This window comes from Bos taurus, chromosome 14 (assembly GCF_002263795.3).
Source record: "Bos taurus isolate L1 Dominette 01449 registration number 42190680 breed Hereford chromosome 14, ARS-UCD2.0, whole genome shotgun sequence".
Lineage (NCBI taxonomy): Eukaryota > Metazoa > Chordata > Mammalia > Artiodactyla > Bovidae > Bos > Bos taurus.
In genome coordinates, this window is record NC_037341.1 from 35,130,451 (window position 1) to 35,154,015 (window position 23,565).

The 23,565-nt window shown below is 38.4% G+C and overlaps 1 protein-coding gene across 8 annotated transcripts in view; it reads right to left on the reverse strand.

The window, feature by feature from the left end:
* EYA1 (EYA transcriptional coactivator and phosphatase 1) overlaps window positions 1-23,565 on the reverse strand; it is a 373,498-nt gene that overhangs the window by 344,199 nt on the left and 5,734 nt on the right. For 6 of the 8 annotated variants that reach the window (XM_025001849.2, XM_025001847.2, XM_025001851.2 and 3 more), the window contains exon 2: window positions 15,960-16,067. In XM_025001849.2, coding sequence (XP_024857617.1) covers window positions 15,960-15,992 — 33 coding nt within the window. In that variant the 5' untranslated portion in view covers window positions 15,993-16,067. Of the gene's footprint in view, window positions 1-15,959; window positions 16,068-23,565 lie in introns of those variants that run through there. The other 2 variants (XM_059874442.1, XM_059874443.1) reach the window with 2 other exon arrangements.

Below are 23,565 nucleotides of genomic sequence, written 5' to 3' on the forward strand. Positions count from 1 at the left end.
GAGTGACTAACACACACACAAGCCAGCATTACTTGGAGTTAAAGAAGAAGAAAAAAAAAATATATATATATATATAGTATGATTAATAATAGATGGAAACAGCATCAACAAATAATGAGATTAAAAAACTACAAAAATGGCTAAATATGAGGTCTTCAGTCATATCCCTAATCGGTGCTCAATATCACATTTCAGGAACATGGAATTAAGGCTGATAAGATGATCATATTTGTGCACTGCATTCTAATTAACTGAAAATACTCACAGACTAGGCTTTTTTAGATTTGGAACTATACTTGGAAAGCAACTCATGTATTTCTAAAGAAATAAGAAAAGTTAAAAGACTGTTCAAAGCAAGACGAAGATTCATCTGTAGATTCCCTGCAGAAATTTATAAAAGTAGAACGCATGGAAAAGCAGGCTTTTATTAACTGGAGAAATCATTGTAGAATTCCTTTACCTCTGTAAAACTTAGAAGGGGGAAATGCAATCTCAACACACTTTTTTAAACCGTAAAACTCTAAATACACTTATTTTTACCCTAAATGCAAAGAAAAGTGAGGAAAATTGCTTGTGTTTTCTAAACATTTCATAACATAGCCCTGTTACACTTTTCTCTCAAGGCTGCATATATTTTCAAAGGTTTTTATTACTTATTCACAAGTTATTAGTTAGATTTCACGTTTTGAGGTCAAATTTGTAACCACTAACCTGAACTTCTGTTAAAAATGAAAGAAAAAAGGAAAGGAACAAGTTTATTACTCTGAGTTAATTTATAACCAGCTAAAGCTTATACTGCTTAATCGTAGTACATAGTATATAGTACAATCATAGTACATAATACATAATTTTGTTAGATATTATAAAAAAAAATAAAGGAATTTATTACTATATTTTGGGACTCACGGAGGGCTTGAAAACTAGCACGAAATAGTACAAGTATTTCTAATCTGTATGTGCTTTGTGTGAACCTTTCTGGAAAAATATAGCACATTTTCTTCAAAATTATACACTAACCCCAAAGGAACACAGACAGCATTATGCATTTTGCCTTCTTGAATATGGAAAAATCACCTTGATCCTTATAGCTCTACTTCCTATTTCATTAAGCACTAGGTAATAAATCATGGATTCACTAAATCTCAGTGGTGAAAGGGATTTTAGAGGTAATTCAGTTCCACCTTGTTCCCATGCAAGAGTCTTCAACAGATTATCACCAAGTAGTAATGAGCTAAGGCTATATGTCAAAAGCGCTTAGAACAGCCAGGCTACATAGTAAGTGCCTAATAAATGTTACACATTCTTTTTAGTAATAATCAGGCACTGCACATTTCCAAGGATCTAGAGCTGACACCTCATAAGAAAATCAGTTCATTTCGTCTTTCCCTGTAACTTGTAGTGAACGGTAAAGAATCTGCCTGCAATGCAGGAGACACAACAGGCATGGGTTCAATCCCTGGGTCAGGAAGATCTCTTAGAGGAGAGGACATGGCAACCTACTCCAGTGCTTTTGCCTGGAGAATCCTATGAACAGAAGAATCTGGCAGACTACAGTCCATGGGGTCGCAGAGAGTTGGACATGACGGAAGCCACTGAGTACACACGCACATACATAGTGTTTAAGCACTATGATTGGTTCAATGACTCAAAAATTACAATGAATAGAGAACTTAGCTACTGATGCAAACAACTTTTTGGGCAAAAACTTAAAAGGACTTGGAACAGTATCTCAATTTAATATGCAATATTTGGGGTGTTTTTTTCAGCAGAATACATTTATCATCTTAAAACTTTTCACCGAATTATAGGATCATAAATTTCATTTTTTCCAAATACCCTTCATATTATACTATCTTGTCATTTTTTAAGGTTGGTGAGAACATTGTAAGATTTTTGAGGCTGGTCTTCCAAAGTAATAGCAAAATCTATTGAACACTTACTGGCAGGACAGGTAACAGCCACTAACTTCAGTTAAAATTGCAGCCTATTGCTTTTGTTCCAAGAAGCGAAGACAGTCTTCAGAGGACTCTAATGCTCCAGGTAACGACACAGGCTCATGGCACATGTGAATTAGCCCAGTACTCTCCTGGCTGCCATTGCTGATGGTCCTGTAAATTAGGATCCCCATTCAATAAGACCCTACAGGAGACTGGGTTTGATCCCTGGGTTGGGAAGATCCCCTCAAGCAGGAAATGGCAATCCATTCTAGTATTCTTGCCTGGAGAATCCAAGGACAGAGGAGACTGGTAGGCTACAAGGCCATGGGTTTGCAAAGAGTAGAACATGACTGAGCACACACACATGTCAATATCACAAATAGATCACACTTTGAAAAATTTGAAAATCTTTGTTGGCTCTATTGTTTTAAGGGGGCAGCCGGACTCACAGTTTGAATTTAAAATATATAAATGAGAATGATTGGGGTGGTCCTAAGATGGTGAAGGAATAGGATGGGGAGAAAGGTGTATCCATTTTGACTGAAATCAATCACCATATTTTAAAAAGGCTATTATAGGGTAAACAGAAGAATCACCATTTTTTAAGAGACAAAATTGATTAAGTTAAAATATAGATATGATTTTGCTAGTCCATAGTAAATGATGATCTATTTTTTTTCCAAACAATATGGAATCTGAGCAAACCACTAATTCTAATGTCTCATGTGAACTTTTTAAACAACTGAACTTTAGTGAAAGTCAGCTTTTTGCCACCAACAGTTTCCTATTTCAAAAACACAAGTGGTTAAATGCAGGCACGCGTGGGTGCTAAGTCGCTTCATTCACGTCCGACTCTTTGCAACCCTATAGACTGTAGCCTGCCAGGCTCCTCTGTCCATGGGATTCTCTAGACAGGAATACTGAAGTGGGTTGCCATTTCCTCCTCCAGGAGATCTTTCCAACCCAGGGATCAAACCTGAGTCTCTTATGTCTCCTGCATTGGCAGGCAGGTTCTTTACTACTGGTGCCACCTGGGAAGCCCTCAATGCAGGCATAACTAACCAATTATGAACATTTTTAAGGGCATATAATTTTATACACCTGAACACAACATATTTTTGAATCCAGTTTTTAAAGTTAACCCTCCTAGCCTACCAGATGAGGTCAGGTAAATGTATGTTTTTAAAATATTTCAGAGAAACATGGGTGGACAAATCACTAATGCAAACACTAAGATTAAAAAAAGTAAAAGGTGTATTTGGACACTGTTTCTTATGCCAAGAAAATCTATTTCTGTTTTTTAATAGAAATTAGAAATGAAATTTTAAGTAACATGTCATTTTAGTCATAAATAATCTAGCATTATTTTTTTTTCCTTGTAAAACATGACTGATATTAAGGTTATTATGTGGTTACCCAAAGCGTAAAATTTTATTCTTGAAAAACATCTTAGATGGCTATGCTTTGAAAGAAATACAACAGCGTCATTAAAGAAATAAATGAGCATATACTATATACCTTGCCAAATGATGTTTGATACAATAGAGCATTTGAGAATTTCTAGACATCAAAGTAAATTTCCATACACTTTAGGATTCCTAAAAGGAATTTTAGTTTATACAGGATGTAAGTAAAAATAAGAAATAGTGAACAAACAACCATCCATTTCAATATTTGCACAGCCCAGAAGCAATGATCTCTTCCAGGTAGTATTTAAAAAAAAAAAAAAATTTTTTTTTGGCTCCTTTTCAACAATCTTTCCTTCTTTTGTAAGGAAAAGGAAAAACAAAAAGGGTTTTTTTTTTTCATTACTGATTTTAATTCTCTCTCTCTCTTTTTTTTTTTTTTTTTCATTTTGAAATACAAGGTACCTACTACCTGGAAGAAAACAGATATATTTGTTGTCTTTTGATAAAAATATAACAAATGTATGTATACTGCTTAATAAAGGCATGCCTGTTCTTCTTTTGATCCTCTCAGCAATTCTGAAATACATAAGACTGAAATATTACCCTGTTCTAGAGATGAAGACCCTGGTTAGAAATGGTCAGAGAGATCTGCACCCACTCCAGCCAGAACTCCAACTCCAGCCTCCAGTTGCCTGCCAAGCTCATGCTCTCTCCTGTACTTTCATGGGTATCCACTGACTCAAACCAATAAGAACACAAGCTCAGTTATCGCCTTACTGATGTGAAATGGGGGTATATGTTCACAGTGTGGAATCAAAGTGTTTAAAAATAAGAGATGTAGTCCAATTTATGTTATGTTTGAATTTGGGAGAATTCTCAAAGAAATTCCAGGAATTCATTTGAAATATAGACATCAATTGATCTAGTTTAACAGAGTAGAGCCATTTTGGAAAAGATTTCTTCAATGGATAATATTTGGAAAAAGCACGTGAAATTTTTCGTATCTGATTGTCAGGTTATTTTGCCCACTTATTTTCCTACATGGGCTTCCCAGGTGGCGCCAGTGCAGGAGACATAAGAGACATAAGTTTGATCCCTGGGTTGGGAGGAATCCCTGGAGGAGGAAATGGCAACAACACTCCAGTATTCTTACCTGGAGAATCCCATGGACGGAGGAGCCTGGCGGGCTACAGTCCATATGGTCGCAAAGAGTCAGACATGACTAAAGTGACTTAGCGCACACTTTCCTATATTCACATAGTTAAAATGAATCTATGTTGCTATTTTCTTCTATAATCCTATTTTCATAAAAGGACATATGTAGGAATTAACTTCATCCTCTGCCTAAAGTGTCAGGAATTTTCCATTAATGGAGGTTCAGTTAACAAGTTTTTATAGCAGTGATGTTCGCTCTTGGTGGACCTCTACTCTCATGAAACCTAAAAGAGCAAGAAAAGCTCTGAGCCTGATTCTGGTCTGGTCCCTAAGGTGGTCGGTTTCCTGCGCCCACATGAAGCAAAAACAGCTAGACTACCACATGTGACGATTTCTTTCCATTTACAAAACCTCTTCTCCAGGCAATGGTAGTCATTCATTCATTCAACCAAAACATTGTTTTTGCATCTACAATGTGCAAAATAGAGAGGGCTCAATGTCAGAGGGAGGGTGATTACGCCTCTCTCATATTCTCTGACCTCAAACAAATCACAGTCTAGAAGGTAAGCAGATTTGTAAGTAAGGGGAGACAATTTAAGACAGAATATAACATGCTAATGAGCAATTCAAAGCATTTATTATGTGTAGAAGAAAAACTTGTATTTGGGGGAGCAGATAAATAAATCAACATCTGAATGTACCAAGGTTGCAAATAAAATGCAATAGGAAAAATAAGAGTTTTATTAATTATATTTATATAAATAAAGTGTGAAAGTGTTAAGTGCATCTGACTCTGCAACCCCATGGACTGTTGCCCACCAGGTTCCTCTGTCCATGGAATTCTCCAGGCAAGAATAGTGGAGTGGGTAGCCATTCCCTTCTCCAGGGGATCTTTCCAACCCAGGGATTGAACCCAGGTCTCCTGCATTGCAGGCAGATTCTTTACCATCTGAGCCACCAGGGAATTTATATAATGTTTATATAAATACTGGAGTAGAGAGAATTTTAATGCAAAAATAGGTTGATGAGATCACTGTATTAGTTATTTATAACTGTGTAACAAAATTACCCCAAAACTTAGCATCTTAATATGCATTTATCATCTCACACAATTTTAGAGAGTCAGAAATCTGGGAGCAGTTTATCTAAGTGTTACTGGATTATCAGGGCTCTCATGAGGACGTTTTAATACCTTAAGCTTTCTGCTGGGGCTGCTTCATCTGAAGGTTGAACTGAGCCAGAAGGATTCATTCCAAGAAGGCTCCCTCACGTGGAGAGAGAAAGAAGGCTTCAGGGCCCTGCACATAGGCCTCTACACAAGGCTGTTTGAGTGTCCTCACATCATGGCAGATGGCTTCCCTCAGAGTGAATGATCCAAGAGAGAGCAAGGAGGAAGCCACAACAGCTTTCATGACCTGGTATCTACAGTGGCACACCATTTCTTCTCTTGCTTCTGCTTATTAGAAGTTAGTCATTAAGTGCAGACCATATCCAAGGAGATTGATTCATCGCAAGGAGTTCATCATTAAAAGACTCCATGTCTTAAAGCGAAGAGTACTATAAACATATTTTCAAACTGCTACAAACACATTCAGGAATGGAACACAAAGTATACAAGTGTTTCTTTATGTATTCCAAGCATCTTTTAAAGTTATCATAGAACTATTTGGATATGATATTACATATAAACAAAATACACATGTACAGAAATGTGGACATCAAAGAACCCTTATCACAATATCAGTGCCTCTATATAGATACCCTGTGGGCTCCACAAGTAAAAATATTCATTGACTGAAGGATGAAAAAGATTTCAAAAGAAATGATTAGAGACCTAAAAAATGTGAAGATGCGTCATATGAGGGTTCTGATACAATCCTGGAACTATGAAACTGGATCATCAAACTGAGCATTTAGTGGGTTGGCAAAGATGCTCTGTTTCCTGGAAGGTCATCCTACCCACCCCTTGGCAACAAGCACACATTTACTTTGTGATGCATAAACTTTATTAACTTTGATTATCCAATGTCATCTGGTTATAAATGAAATCACACTTCATTAGAACCAGAAGAGATCTTCTCAATTCTTTATAAATGAAGAAATATTTTATAAATGAAGAAAATGAGGCTCAGAGGCAGTAAATAAGTCAAATCCAGGATAATGGAATGAGCCTGAGAGAAATAAAATGAGAAACCTTGATGGGGATGGGAGTGCAATGGTAGAATCACCTCAAGTGCCAACAAGAACAAAGGTGGGAACCCTCCATTTATCTACAGGCACTAAATGTCACCCCGGGGCCCTGTTCTGTATTGTCAGTACTCTCACAGCACAGCTACAGAGCTGAGTACATGCCGCAGAGGTCTTCTAGTCATAAAGCCCAAACTATCTACTGTCTGCTTCATTACAGAAAAAGGTTATTGTATTTTTGCTACATTAAAATGGCTTTCTCAGAGAAAGACAAATATTATATGGTATCACTTAAACGCGGAATCTAAAAAATAGTACAAATGAACTTATTTACAAAACAGAAGCAGACTCACAGACACAGAAAACAAACTATGGTTACCAAAGAGTAAGTGGGGGAGGGATAAATTGGGAGTAGGGGAATAACTGGGCTTCCCTTATAGCTCAGTTGGGAAAGAATCTGCCTGCAATGCAGGAGACTGGAGTTCGATTCCTGGGTCGGGAAGATCCCCTGGAGAAGAAAATAGCAACCCACTCCAGTCTTCTTGCCTGGAAAATCTCATGGACAGAGGAGCCTGGCTGGCTACAGTCCATGGAATCACAAGAGTCGGACACGACTTATTGACTAAACCACCACCACCAGGGGAGCAACAGGTGCACATTACTATGTATAAACAGCAAGGACCTAATGTATAGCACAAGGAACTATATTCAGTATCTTGTTATAAACTTAATGGAATAGACTCAAAAGAAAAATATATAGATATATACATACTTGTATAAAGGAATCACATTTGTTGTACACCTGAATGAACTACAATTGAAAAAAATAAATTAATTTCTTATTCTAGCTCACACTTGTGGTGACTTTTCATCATCAGACCTCTAAACCAGAAAGTGGTTTTATTTTTCTTTTAAGTATTTACACTGCCCTTCCTACCTCCAAAAAAAAAAAAGTCCCAAAGTCTGTGCCTTTTCCTTGGAAAGAGAAACTCAAATGCCATCATCGCTATTAATAACTGCTCATACACATCCGGTTCTGAGCACCATGGTCACTGAGCTCTCAGCCTCCTGCATGTTAAGAGGGCAGGTCAGAGGCAGGTCACGAGGCAGTGAGTCTTAATGGTTAGAACCCCTCTTTCCTTTCTTTCCAGCATCAGCCACAACCAATTTTCATCTTCGTCACACTCTATTTGTTTGATGCAAAGGGACCAAGTGAGCTATTCCAGGACACAAGATGCCGATCAGCTCAGATAAACAAACGTTTACAGAGTGCATGTAAAGGGCTTGGCATTAAGTTTGGCCCTGGAAATATATAAACAAGTCACTGTCCAGGACAGGGAAGCCTGGCGTGCTGCAGTCCATGGTGTCGCAAAGAGTTGGACACAACTGAGCGACTGAACTGAACTGTCCTGGCTCTGGGGCAGTTTTCCTGTCTAGGTTTTATTCTTCACCTCAAATACCCAACTGGTAATACAGCTTGGTACCCAATTTGAATTTTGACAGCCTATCTCTTCCAAACTCTCAGGTCACATTCCAATCTGGGCTCTTCTCATGGGGCCCAACAAGCCTTGCCCAGGCAAAGGAAAACATTGCCTTATTCCCCCCAACATTGTCTGACACCCAAGCTCATCTTAATTCTGTGAATGCATGACCATTACAATTCAATTAAGAGAGAGTATCTCAGCCCCCTGGTCAAATCCATTTTAATTAAATAACAATGAGCCTCTTTAAAGCACTTACTACTTGTGTGCCTGGCACGGTGGAGATAATACTAGTAACATCAACAAATGCTAAGACAGCATTTCCGGTATGTCAGGCAGGATTCTAAGGATTCTCACACATATGCATGCGTGCTTGTTCAGTCGCTTCAGTTGTGTCCTACTCCTTTGCAACCCCATGGACTGTAGCCCGGCAGGCTCCTTTACCCATGGGATTCTCCAGCCAAGAATATACATATAACCTCATTCAGTCTTCACAGCCACCCTGTGATATCAGTTATTACCATCATTCCCGTCTACTGATGAGGAAAATGACTGCAGGGCACACAGATGCACTCTGCATCATGCAGCCAGTGAATATCATTGTAGCACAAATCTGAACCCAGAGACTCAGGCTCCAAAAACTGTGTTCTTGCTCACTAGCTGGCTTTCATATGTTATTTCTAATCATATAAGAATGTATTATTATCCCTTCTTTACAAATGAGGATGAACTGAGGCTGCGAGAGGTGTAAAAACTTGCTCAAGTGCAAGGCAAAGGCTGAAGCAGATATGTCTGACTCAACGTGTCCTGCCCTTTCCCAAAAGATGGCCCATGGGGCTTGGTACTAGTGGCTATATGTACACTTTGCAGTTGACAAAGTGGTTTGGCATATAGTATCTTATTTCTTCATCACAGAGACCCGGCAATATAGATCTTATTTATCTCTGTTTGTAAAAACAAAATTGAGGCTTAGAAGTTGAAATAACTTTTCCAAGGTGTCATAATTAGTTAGCTGTGACTCAAAGCCAGGTATTCTGATTCTAAGTCAAGGTTTCCCTCACTCTGACCAACTGCCTTCCATTTTCAAGTTAGTTTCTATTTGCCGTGCATACATTACAGCCAGTTTAGCCCCAGTTCTAGGCTATACTCTCTGGGGCTGAAAATGCAAAGCATTGCTTCTGTCAGATCAAGGGAGAGAAGAGAAACTGGCTTATTAGGGATCCAGCTGAGAGTTATAACAACTTAAGTTATCAGGAAAGAAGAATATATATATATATATATATACACAGCATCCCTTTTGGCTCAGCTGGTAAAGAATCCACCTGCAATGCAGGAGACCCAGGTTTGATCCCTGGGTTGGGAAGATCCCCTGGAGAAGGGAAAGACTACCCACTCCAGTATTCTGGCCTGAAGAGTTCCATGAATTGTATAGTCATTGGGGTAGCAAAGAGTCAGACACAACTGAGCGATTTTCACTTTCACTTTCATATATATATTTATATAGGCTTCCCAGCTGGTGCTAGTGGTAAAGAACCTGCCTGCCAATGCAGGAGACATAAGCTACATGAGGAGGAGGAAATGGCAATCCACTCCCTACTTCTCTCCAGAAGAATCTCATGGACACAGAAGCCTATATATTTGTATGTGTGTGTGTGTGTGTGTGTGTGTGTGTGTGTGTGTGTGTGTATATTCACCAGCAGATATTTCCATCAAAATGATTAGCTTGTAGCAGATGCTACATCACAGGTTAAATCTGTAAGATGATGAAAGTGAAAGTGAAGTCGCTCAGTAGTGTCCGACCCTTTGTGACCCCATGGACTGTAGCCTACCAGACTCCTCAGTCCATGGAATTTTCTAGGCAAGAGTACTGGAGTGGGTTGCCATTTCCTTCTCCAGGGGATCTTCCTGATCCAGGGATCAAACCTGTGTCTCCCGCATTGCAGGCAGACGCTTTACTGTCTGAGCCACCAGGGAAGTAAGATGATGAAATGGGACTAAAACTGTGGTTTCAAACCAGTGCCTCCATGGGTACAACCTGGGGGTTTCTTGAAGGCTCAAGGCTATTGGGTGGTCTGCCCAGTCCCTTCCCTGGGCACGAGCTGCAGAGTTATGATTCATGCAGGACCAAGTGGAGCTCTTTCCACATGGTGGACGGTTCAAGTAACATGTAAACCATGGTCGGCAGGCAGCCAACGCTAAACAAGGGGAGTACAAGAGCCAGGTTATAAAGAAAAAGAGGACTGAAAATAAGAAAATACGCAGAGAAAAACAGAAAGAAAACTGCTTGAATTTCCTTTCTTAAATTTCCTTTCTTAAGGTTTTCCTTTTGTTCTACGTCGTTCTTAAGACTTTTTTTCTTTCCTTAAACTAGTTCATGGCAAGTTCCACTACTTGCAATCAAATAAACTAGAAATATTCAAAGTGTGAGATGGAGGAAGGTGAGATGGATAGGCAAATAGACAAGGTTTGAAGCCTCACATTCTTATTAGGCTTTGTTATGGGTTGAACTGTCTCCCCTTCAAAAAGACAGGCTGAAGTCCTAATCCTTGGTATCTGTGAATGTGACTTTATTTGGAAGAAGGATCCCTACAGTTGCTATTGGGCTTGCCAGGTGGCACTGGTGGTAAAGAACCCACCTGCCAATGCAGGAGACATAAGAAATGTGGGTTCAATCGCTGGGTAGGGAAGATTCCTTGGAGGAGGGCATCGCCACCCACTTCAGGATTCTTGCTCGGGGAATCCCCATGAACAGAAAAGCCTAGCAGGCTACAGTCCATGGGGTCACAAAAGAGTCGGACATGACTGAAAAGACTTAGCATAGCATTATCCAATATAACTAATGTCCTTATAAGAAGAGGAGAAGAGACAGAGGTGAGGTGGGGAGAATGCCCTGTGACAATATGGTAGAGATCAAAGTGCGGTAGCTCAAACGCCAAGGATTGTCACAGATGTCCAAAAACTAAGAAGAAGCAAGGAAATATTCCTCCAAAGCTTTCAAAGAAAACCCTGCCAATACCCTGACTTGGGACTGGAGCCTCTGGAGCTATGAGATAGTAAATTTCTGTTGTTTTAAGCCACCCGGTTTATTGTACCTGTTATAGCAGCCTGGTGGGAATACAGGCTTCCAATAAGATGTTTCTGATTTTAAAAAAGAAACTGAAAACTACTAAATTCCATATTTTTCAATGTATCTAAAAATTTCACTTTAAAAATCCTACTCATGATAAAGCTGGATAAATAAAACCCTGACTAATTTATAATTTCCCAGCTAATTAGACTCACATGGATGTCATATACTTGTATAACTACTTTCAGTATCTCTCCTAAAGAGTGTCTTCTCACTGTTAATGAAATAAATATTTAAGTTTTCCATTTTGGTTAAAAGTTACTTTTCCTTTTTAGAATGTACAAATGTAGGAATAAGGTACATACATATTTTAGTTCATGTTTTTCTTGCAAAACCCAGCATCTCAGCAAAAACTGCTGTTAGCATTTCAAATTTACCATAATTTAAAGAAACGCAGGAAGTATAGTTATGAGAATGGAGCCCTAAAATATAATTATTCCAAAGAACTCTTAAATATTATCATCAGAAATTTTTGTAATAAAAGTAAATTAACTCTACCATTTATAATAAGATGTTCCTTTGAGAGTCTCAGGAGACCCGATTCCCTCTACAGCTAACAATATAACCAAACATATGTAGTGTTGGTGTTTATAATACCTGGCACTGGTATAATGGTTGCATTTACAGTGTTTTATTATGGACTTGAAGACAGCCAGATAACTTTTTAACCACATCTTTTTAGCAGTATTTACAATAAAAGTGCATTAGAGGTATATTGTACTTTTCCATTATCAAAGACCTTTTAAGTATGTGATCCCACCTGACCTACAAAATTACAATTTTAAATAAGAGAAAGTAAATATTATCATCTCTGTTTTCTAGTTGAAGAGACTGATGCTTAGTGATCCACCCCAGGTCATACAATTAGTAAAAGTTAAAACCAAGTCTTTAATCCCTGGGTGGGGAAGATCCCTTAGAGAAGGAAATGGTAACCCACTCCAGTATTCTTGGCTAGGAAATCACACGGACAGAGGAGTCTGGTGGGCTACAGTCTATGGGGTCAAAAGAGCTGGACATGACTTAGCAACTAAACAACAACTTCTGACTCTGAATCTAAAATGTAGGTTTTATGATGCCAGGATTCTATCTAGATCAGACAGAAGGTTTAGGTATCTACAGAGCTCACAGCTTCTAAGGAAAAGATAGTGATTCATATCTCAATTCACTTTTAAAAAAAGAGCTAGTACATGCTTTTCTTATCTTGACGTGATATCCTTGTAGAAATTCTCATAATCTAAAGAAATTGAAAGATGCAGCCTTAGCTTGGCCCTTTAATGTCTGTTCAGAGGTACCTACCTAGAAGAGGCCAACCTTGGACCTATGGAGAGAGAGGGGGCTGTGCTCATCCCAGCGGGGCCCCTCAAGAGAGGATACTGGAGTGGCCAGAATTAGGACTAATATGATGTAAAGCCCTGCAAACGCCTTCTTCTTCTTTCTGTTCTCATGAGGCAAGTTGAACAGTTGATAAAAACTACAAAATTACATGAGCTACTTCTTTCTAGATGCAGAAAAAACACAGGCAGTAAATTCCAGAAAAAGAAAGGTGGGATTTCTGATTTAAATGTTTTTTCCAGGACTGTTATCTCCTTAGGATTAAAATAAGAAGCTACTTCACTCTTGCCCATGGCCTCTGGTCACATGAAAGATGTAATCCACAGTGCCACTATGATCAAGAGGCTACATTCTAGAAATACTGGGGGTGCAGTTTACTCTTGTGTTTACTCTGAATACATTGATTTTTCAGTAAGAAAACATTTTGAAAGATGAACATGACAAGCAAGGGACATTTCACATTTGGAAGTACAGGAATTCCTGGTACCAGGTCTTCTTTTAATCCTTTAGTTTCCTTCAACAACAACAAAACATAAAACCCAGTTGAAAAATAGGCAGAAAACCTAAACAGACACTTCTCCAAAGACATACAGATAACCACTAGACACATGAAAAGATGCTCAACATTGCTAATTATTAGAGAAATGCAAATCAAAACTATAGTGTAGTATCTCCTCACACTGATCATCATTAAAACGTCTACAAATAACAAATGCTGGGGAGGGTGTGGAGAAAGGGGAACCCTGCTTGGCTGCTGGTGGGAATGTAAGTTGGTAGAGCCACTATGGAAAACAGTATAGAAGTTCCCCAGAAAATTAAAAATAGAATTACCATATGACTGGGCAACCTCACTCCTGGGCATATGTTCAGACAAAACTATAATTCAAAATGATGCATGCACACCTATGTCCACAGCAGCACTACTCACAATAACAAAGACAAGAAAACAACCTAAGTGTCCATCAACAGACGAGTGCACAAAGAAGATGTGGTGCATTTATACACTGGAATACTACTTGCTCATAAAAACGAATGAAATAATGCCATTGACAGCAACATGGATGGACCTAGAGATTATCACACTAAGTGAACTAAGGCAGAAAGACAGATACCACACGATATCATTTATATGCAAAATCTAAAATATGACACAAACGAACCTATTTACAAAACAGAAGCAGACTCACGGACATAGAAAATAGACTTCTGGTTGCCAAGGGAGGTGGGGAGGGATGGACTGGGAATTTGGGGGGTTTGCAGATGCAAACTATTACATATAGAATGGATAAACAATAAGGTCCTACTGTATAGCACAAGGAACTATATTCAATATCCTGGGATAAACCCTAATGGAAAAGAATATAAAGAAGGAATGTATATATGTGTGTAACTGAGTCACTTTGCTGTACAGTGGAAATTAACATAACATTGTAAATCAAGTATACTTCAATAAAAAATAAATTTAAAAAATCCTTTAGCTTCCTGAGTTACCTTATTACTTTCAGCTAAGTTCTAGGCCCTTTTCCTATCTTGAGCCTGTTTCCTCGCTTTCTGAAGGAAAGGGGAAACCTGAGAGCCAAAGAAAGTGAGCCTGGAGGAGCCCACCTGAGGCCCCCCACACAGGGACCTTTGGAAAGACTGCTCGCCCTTCGTGGTTGAGTAGGCAGGGGCCAAATGGCCCGGAAACTGCTTCTCCAATGCCACACACCGTTTGCCCTGGAGAAACATCACTCCCTAGTTTTCTACCTCCGAGGCTGCCAAATATCTTTCAAGAATAAAACTGCTTCACTCTTCACGGGACAAAACACCTCTGAATGGTATGGAATGAGATGGCCCAATAAACACCATTTTGTTAGGATAGGCAAACAAAATTGAATCATTATATTCTTTACCTATTTGTTTTTCATTTGTCTCAAGTCAGTTAATTTCTTTCAGTCGCAAATGAGAATTGGCAGAATATAAAATCTCCAAAGAAATGTTACCTGCAGCATTTATTTGTTGAAACTGTTAGTGATTCACCAACACTTTGACTTGCCTCGATGTAAGGAGCAAAGTTACATAAAAGGAGTAGAAAGTAGTAAGTTATTCCTGCATTTATTTTTCACTTACTTGATTTGCACTACAGAACTATTTTTTATACAATAAGAAAACCGAGTATCACAGGCCCATAACAAGTTTAAAAGGACAAACAAACGTGTTAAGGGTACTTTTCCATTTAGGGTGAAAGCTACACCGAACAGAATGATCTCGAAGTGCTTTATGTGAATTATCTCACAAGATGATTTAGGAGATCCATAAAACACACTCTGTAATTGCATACAGTATGACTGCAGAAGCACCTTGATAGCACTTGACCCTCTGTTATTAAAATCCTAATCCATTAGCTGTTACTGCTTATTACATAACAACCAGTAGGTCTTGTAAAACACACATTTACAGGAACCACAACAGCATTACTAAAGATCATACTTCAGGTTTGTAATAATTCTACGGTGAACAAAGCTGAGGTATGAAACCACAGGACTAAAAAGCGTCATAACTGATCTGAGACTTTCAAAGGCAAAGTCACGGAATGCCACCTCAAATATTGCTACGGAAAGTTTCCAAGAAAATAACCTTTTACTTACTGAAATAAGGTTTTTTAAAATTAAAATCGATTGACGTTTTCAAGTTCAAAATCACTCACAGGTTATTTTTAAAATAATCCCTAACTGGGAATATTTGCTTATGAGCCAAAAGAAGCTTGCTTTCTTCCCAGTATGAACCTGAGGAAAATTTACAAACCCTTTCTCTTGTGCTCACAAGATAAACAAACAAAATAAAACCAAAGGTTCTCCTCAATTTAAAGCCCACTCAAGAGTTTATCAAACTGTGAAACTACCAAACATTTTATTTTTTTACCACACATAATGCGTGCACGCGCACACGTACACACACACACAGGCACATGTGTTCAGCAAAACAAATATGTACAAAACAATCCAAACGTAGACATTAATTTCAAGTTTCATGAGACAAATACATGCTTTCCCTGAGGCAAAGGAAAATAGAAGTCTAAAAATTACATTAAGCATATTGGTAAAATTAAATAATACTAAAGGTTAGCTTTTTACTCTAGAACTCTACTTTTGATAACTGATACCTTTAAGGAAGATATAAATTAGGTTTGGTTGATGAAATAGCACACTACTTAATTCATAACTTTAAAAATCATTAAAAATTGGGACAGAGCTTTTGAGGAATTTCCAGACACTCAAGTTACAACAAAAATAGTAATTATGATTTTAAGAGCAATAACTCTTGCCTTAGGACTGACATTCTGTTTACTTACAGACTGTCCATTTATCCCCCGGGGGTCTTCCATTGAAGATTTCTTCTTCCGAATTATATATGGGCTATTAGCTCCACACTTCTTCAAAGACTTCCAACACCCCAGCACCTGTGATGAACAGAGCATCAAGCAGCCGTATTAATTGTGTGGCATGAAATTAAGGACTGATCTTTACATCTGCAGCTTTCCATTCACTAGCATGTATACACAAGTCAGGAATGCTTACCTTCACTGAATGAATCTTTAAAATAAATATTATGGGCTCACTGTTTATCACAATTTACATGAGCCAAATGCGGCCAAATTATAGCTCAGTGTGTCTGCTGTCAGCAGCTGCAGCCCAAGTCAAAAAAAAAAGAATGAAGAGGGCAGTGAGGGAGCTTTCCACACACGTTATTTCTGAGCCCAACTATCCAAGAGCCTTTTTTTTTCTTTTCTTTTTTCTTTTTGAAATTGGTTTCTCCACACTATCTATCAACGTCAGCTATACCACAATGCCAAGAGGAAATACTAACAAAGAAATATGATTGTAGTCTGAGGGAGAATAAAAGACAAAAATCTAGAGTTGAGTGTTTTACCCTCAGGGCAAGGATATTATTATACTATTTCTTAGCAAGTTTACTTAGGTCACAGTTTCACGGTTGATCAATCCTGAAACTTCAAGAGACTCAACACCTTCGAGAAGAGTGGGATTTGGGGATGCTGCAAGATGTAGACGACGAATGTAGTATTTTGAAATATATTCTATGGTTAGTTATCTTCAAATAGTAGTGAAGGCTGCCTAATTTCATTTATAACTCTCAGAATTAATTTTCATACTCAAGTTCAAATGAGGAACCAAAAGAAATTCTCAGTTTTTCTTGCTTGGTCTTAGCAACTAAGAAATTAATCTACACTCCTCACATCAACTTCAACACAGATATTTAAATAGACATGAAAATTTAAGCAAAAAAAAAAAAAAAGACAATCTTAGTATCACCTAAGGTAATATTACAGAACAAAGAGCATACAGTCATGTAAACTTCAGAATCACTTCTTATAAAGGTTCTTGAACTTCTGCATGCAGGCATGGTAAGAAAACCACTGCAGCAGAAGTTAAGAGATCTGAATTCAGGTTCTGACTCTACCACTAACAAGTGGAATGACCTCGGGCAAATGATTTTGGTTCCCTGAGCCTCAGTTTTATTATGTGCAAAATGGGAGACTTTAACTGGATGATAGCTTAGATTTTAGATTTATAATTTAATGAAAGTATGCATTTACACACATGATTTTCAGGTAAAATATTCCAAGCTTGGTTCATTTGGGATGTAATTTTGAAATGCTGGAGTAATTCTCATTTATGATATGACTTTTTGCTCACAATTATCAAGATTGGAAAACATATGCCTTATCCACTGTAAACACAAAAGTGATGCTTTTTGGACAATATAAGACATAAATAACTAGCTCCTAAAATGTGGACAGTCTTTAGTAGAGCAGAATATGCCTGTAGTTTTAACAGAAAATATCAGTAAATAAAAATCATATGGATATATTTAAGTCCTGCTAACCCAAGAAAACACAATATACAACTCTATTTTGAATTGCACAAAATTTCAAAACCAAATCTTAAAATCTACCGCCATTGCTTTCAGAGGATTTCTTGCCTAATTAGGGAAGAGATATTATAGAAACCAGAGTTTTGTGTTTGTTTGTTTGTTTGTTTTTCCCATGGCTTTCTTTACTCTCTGGAGGCAAGTTAACATTTGCAGGAGATAAAGTAGTGTTTTAAAATAATTATAATAATTCAGCCTTACATTGGTAAAATGCTTTACAGTTTACAAAGTGTTTTCACATAAATCGCCCACAGTGCATTTATATATGGTGAGACAAAGTCCAGTCTCATTCCTCACAGAAGGGGGCAGGCCCAGGACAAAGCCCCCTCTGATTTCCCCTAAATTCCCATCCTTTCCATACCTGTCCTGAGAACATGTTTCAATCAAAGCCTGTATATTTGATATTCCAGGATTATTTCCCATGTGTTTCTTTTCCATATTTCCATATTGAACTTACTGAACAGTTTAAGGTATTAAGAATGGTCAAGTTACATGAGCATGAAAGGTATTTCATCCATCATTTTATTTCTTCTGAAGACGAAACTATTCTGTACGAAATACTATGTTTGTTATTGTTTCCTGGGCTAAAAAAGAGAAGATTGAGATTATTGAGAAGCCAAAAGAGTCAGCATTCATCTAGTTCAGGTAGATGTCTCCACTAAGAAAGACTATGACTCACAAATCACAAAATCACAGAGACCCATGGACTTTATTTACAAATCCTCCTGCTTGCTAAATCAGCATAGTTGTTTCCAGATTTCTACATGTCAGTCCAAACCATGAAATATATGCCATGACTGGGTCTACTGATATTTAGGAGCCTGGCTCTGGTAAGCCCTTAATTCCCTTGTTGGACTTGGTCTTTCATGGTTTATAAATAAGCCTGCCCCCATTACAGCACTTATCTAATGAGACTGTCATTATTTCTCTACCTGTCTCCACCACTAGATTGTAGCTCCATGAGGCCTAGGACCATGCTTCCCTCTCTTGTTCTGATCACATATGGCACTCATTAAATATTTTGAATGAATGAATGAATATTATCGATACATAACAATTTCTGAATACATGTAAACTATGAGCTAGAAGTAGATGGCTAGTTAAATGGTGGTGCTATCATTCAATCAACTTAAAAATGACTCATCATATTTTAGGTCTTCAACATTTGTTCAAATACCCTAAGAAACAGGCTCAAGCAAAAACAGGTTAGTTGATTCCTATCTATCTACTTGCTTACCTATATATTACACACATAAAGAACAGCTATTCATAAAACTATATAGACCTAAAGAGTACTTAGAGTTGAACTTCAAAGAGATTTTGTCTAAACTAAACTAAACTAGAAAAAAAGGAATAGAAGAATGTCCAAGGAGGTTGATCTAAGTGTAGGAGGGAGAGGGAAGATGCATGCTGACGGAAGGACTGGTGACACGAAATTTGTGGAGATTTGTAAACCAGTATGGACAGGTGTCGTGGTACCAAAAGTGTCCCTACAGGGCCAGGTACCATAAGCCAATCCATATACATTGCATTCACAGCCCCAGGCCATGTGCCCACCTTGGCATCTGGTGCTGAGCAGAAGCAGGCAGATGGCAAGAGGGACAGTAGGAGGATCCGGGCAAGAAGAAACAGAAGTACTGACTCTGTTTGAACTGACCTTTCCAGCACCTGAGGGAGCTATGCCTTCTTCAGTCCCAATCCTCTGGACTGTTGATGAAACACCATGAAAAGTAAACTTACATAGACTCCTCTGACACAAGATTAATGGAAGCCTTAAGAATTTCCTTTATATTTGCCACTCTTGGGGGAATGGGGTCGGAAGGAGCTGAAATCATTTGTAGACACACCAGCAAAGAAACAATGGCAAATAAATGCTAGATGTATATGCTGATAAAAGATGCTACAGAAAACACCAAATCAAGACTATAATTTGACAAATCTTGCAGTCACATAAAACCCCCTTTGGGGGCCCAAAGGCATTATGAAATTGCACCCCTGGTGATTACATTACAATGATACCTATAGACCCATATTTGGAAATGTATTTCATACCCCACTGCAACTAACAAGCTTATTGTTAAAATACAGAATAGTTCTAGATACAGAAACTTTTTGAGGCTTCCCTGGTGGCTCAGTTGGTAAAGAGTCCACCTGCAGTGCAGGTAGACCCAGGTTCTATCACTAGGTCGGAAAGATCCCCTGGAGAAGGAAATGGCAACCCACTCCAGTGTTCTTGCCTGGAGAATTCCATGGACACAGGAGCCTGGTGGGCTACAGACAATGGGGTCACAAATACAAGAGAAAAATACATCTATTCCATGCATTCCTGCTATAATTTAAACTCTTCCCAATTCTATAAACACCTTTGCTACTTAAAAAAAAGGGGTTCTGTAAGTCCATATTCACCACCCCACATTGACACTTCCTATTCTTTTCCCACCCATTTTCCAACTGCCAGGCAGTTGATAAAATAAGCAACAGCACCTCATTTTACCTGTAAAGACCATCTTACTTTTACTTTAGTTCTAGCTCATCACAAGTATAAGCAGTGTGCAGTGTAGTAGCATATGTGCTCAGTTGTGTCTGACTCTCTGTGACTCCATGGACTGTAGCCACCAGGTTCCTCTGCCCATGGGATTTCCCAGGCAAGAATATTGGAGTGCATTGCCATTTCCTTCTCCAGGGGATCTTCCTGACCCAGGGCTCAAACCTGCATCTCTTGAGTCTCCTGCATTGGCTGGCAGATTCTTTACCATCATCAAAAACATTCTGACTATTGTCAGATCAAAAGACTGGAAAATGAGAAGCTGAAATAAGTGTGCAAGTTACAGAGCCATGAGACAGAGAAAGGGTCTAGTTAGGCAGGTGGATGGAATAGACTTTCCAGATTGAAGAAAAACAAGGTGAGGGTGGAGGTGGGGATTAATATGATGGGGAAGAAAATAATCCTTTCAAAAATTTTATACAACACATATATTTAAATTTTTCCTGCTGGTTATTAAAAAAAAGGGGTTTTAGTTTAGATGACATATAAATCATCTCTAATGAACCAGAGACCCATCAGACACTGTTAGTAACTTGCAGCTCCTTGGATGAAAGAGTATTTTCATTACAACACACCATCACTTTCATCTTTGCCTTCTCACCAAGTGTTGAGTTTTCTAACATTCCTGAGAAGCAGAAGGAAACTAGCGGCTGAACACTGCTTTGTAGAAAAGAAAAGGGCTATTCTGAAATATGTCCCCAGAAGACCACAACTGCAGATTGAATAAACATATCAGATCAAGGGGTCTTTAAGAAAATTTACAAACAGAAGCCTGCAGTGAAATGAACCATTGGATAAATGACCTCCAGAGACTTCAACTCACTGTTCCATGAGCGGCTGCGTCTCAAGGTGGCTTCTTCTTTGCTTTCCTCACCTTCTTCAGAAATACGGTTATATCAAGGGAAACAGAGATGTGGCATGCTCAGGTGAGTCAGATTCAAAAACCAGATTCTCATTGACCTTTCCAACTGTTGGAAGGACCACACTCCCCAACCATAGAAGCCATTAAGGAAAATCAAGTTCAGCTCTATATTGGTGAAATTCTATGGCTGGAGATGCAGTTTCTATAGAAATAAATGTTGACACACTTATTTGCTTTTATAGCTTTTCCACTGATTTACTGGTGCTACTATTCTAAAGTTTGAAGTATGAAGCCTCTGTTCTTTAGAGAATGTCTGAATAAATATGATCAGATTTCTGTTTCCACCATATACAACTTCCTTCAGAGGAAGAATATAAGACAAGGGGATGACCCAATGAGCTGACACTAAATAAGAAAATGTTACTTTTATTCAGTAACTGAAGTTGAATTCAAGCTTTGTTTCCAAGAGTATTAGACCTACACACTATTTCAATGTAGCACTTTCTACATTATAAAGAAAACTCTAAAGAAACACACCTGTAATTTCATCAACCCAAAGTGTCTGTATGCATACACAATTTTATATAGCTGTAATCAGAGCAAATATTCATGCTTGTGTTTCTCTGGTTTCTCTTAACATCATTTCCTAAGTATTTTACAGTCTGTACACTTATCATTTTAATGCCTGTGTAATATTCCATCAGGGAGATGTTTCCATAAGGTGGGATATTTGGAAATTTTTCCCACTCTTTCACTATAGCATATAACACTTCAATATCTTTATTCTACAAGTTTTTTCCTTCTTTTAATTATTTTTCTTTAAGCATAAATCCAAAATAGAATAATTAAAGGATCAAGAGGTATGATAGCTAAAAATGCTAATTCTTTTCAAGTCAAATTCACTTATTTGGACTTTTCTCTCATAACAACACTGACCCTAGTGGAAGGATGAAACACAGCATTCATAGTTGTAAAATATTACAATAAAGTTGCTACCAAAGAATCTGTAATCTTGATAACATTCATGAACCTCCCTATATCAGAGATTACCAAATTTTTGTGTTCATGACAAACTTCTGCATACTAAAACTATTGCAGGGTATTTGAAAGCTTAACTAATTCACTGATGTAGGCATCACTATGCTGACAAACGTAGGCATGGTTATCACACTCGTCACCTGCTTTCTTTCACTCAACATTGCTTTTGGAATAGAATCTGTTCTCACAGATTAAAGACAAAAAGTCAAAGTGGGGGACTATACTCAGCATTTTGTAATAACGTATAAGGAAAAACATGTTATTACAAACGTTATTCGGAGAAGGCAATGGCACCCCACTCCAGTACTCTTGCCTGGAAAATCCCATGGACGGAGGAGCCTGGTAGGCTGCAGTCCATGGGGTCATGAAGAGGTGGACACTTACTGAGCGACTTCACTTTCACTTTTCACTTTCATGCATTGGAGAAGGCAATGGCACCCCACTCCAGTACTCTTGCCTGGAAAATCCCACGGACGGAGGAGCCTGGTAGGCTGCAGTCCATGGGGTCGCTAAGAGTCTGACACGACTGAGTGACTTCACTTTCACTTTTCACTTTCATGCATTGGAGAAGGAAATGGCAACCCACTCCAGTATTCTTGCCTGGAGAATCCCAGGGACAGGGGAGCCTGGTGGGCTGCCATCTATGGTTGCAAAGAGCCGGACACAACTGAAGCAACTTAGCAGCAGCAGCAGCAGAAGCAGCACAAACGTTATTACTCCTAGGCTTCCCAGGTGGCGCTAGTGGTAAAGATCCCGCCTGCCAATACAGGAGACCTGGGTTTAATCCCTGGGTCAGGAAGATCTCCTGGAGAAAGGAATAGCAACCACTCCAGTGTTCTTGCCTGGAGAATCCCATAGACAGAGAAGCCTGGTCTGCTACAGTTCATGGGGTCACAACGAATCAGACACTACTGAAGCAACTTAGCATAAGGAAAAAGGATCTGAAAAATATATATATCTATATGTATGTATAACTGAATCATTTAGCTAGCTGTATACCTGAAACTATCACATTATAAATCAACTATACTTCAATTTTTTAAAATCTAAAAAAAAAAAGAAAACATCTTTAAATTAAAAAAAGTCAAAACACATTTCAGTAAACATGGGATCTTTTACCATTTTTCTAATCATTTTCCCTCTTACCTTCAGCAAGGTTAACTCACCATGTCACATGACTTAGTTGGTTGAGTCTCACAGCCATTGTCATAAAATAATTTCTACTGAAGCACAAGAGAAGTCAATGTTTCCCACAATGACAACTGGTTGCAAGCCCATGAGAGACTGGAGGAGAGGTGTGCTATAATAGCACAATGCTTGAGAACTACAGGCCCATAAATCTTTTATGTCATAAAGAAATTCAGGCATCTAAGAAAAAATCTAAACCATAATTCCACATGAGAAACTCATCTAAAATTTCACCAGGCTGTTGTATCAGTTCTGCTGCAGTTACTGAATCTGGGGCATTGCTAGTCCTCCACAGACATTGTTTGTCCACAATGGATCACAGAAATAGTTGCTCAGCCTCCCAAGACTCTAGTTTTACTTTTAAAATAACTTCTG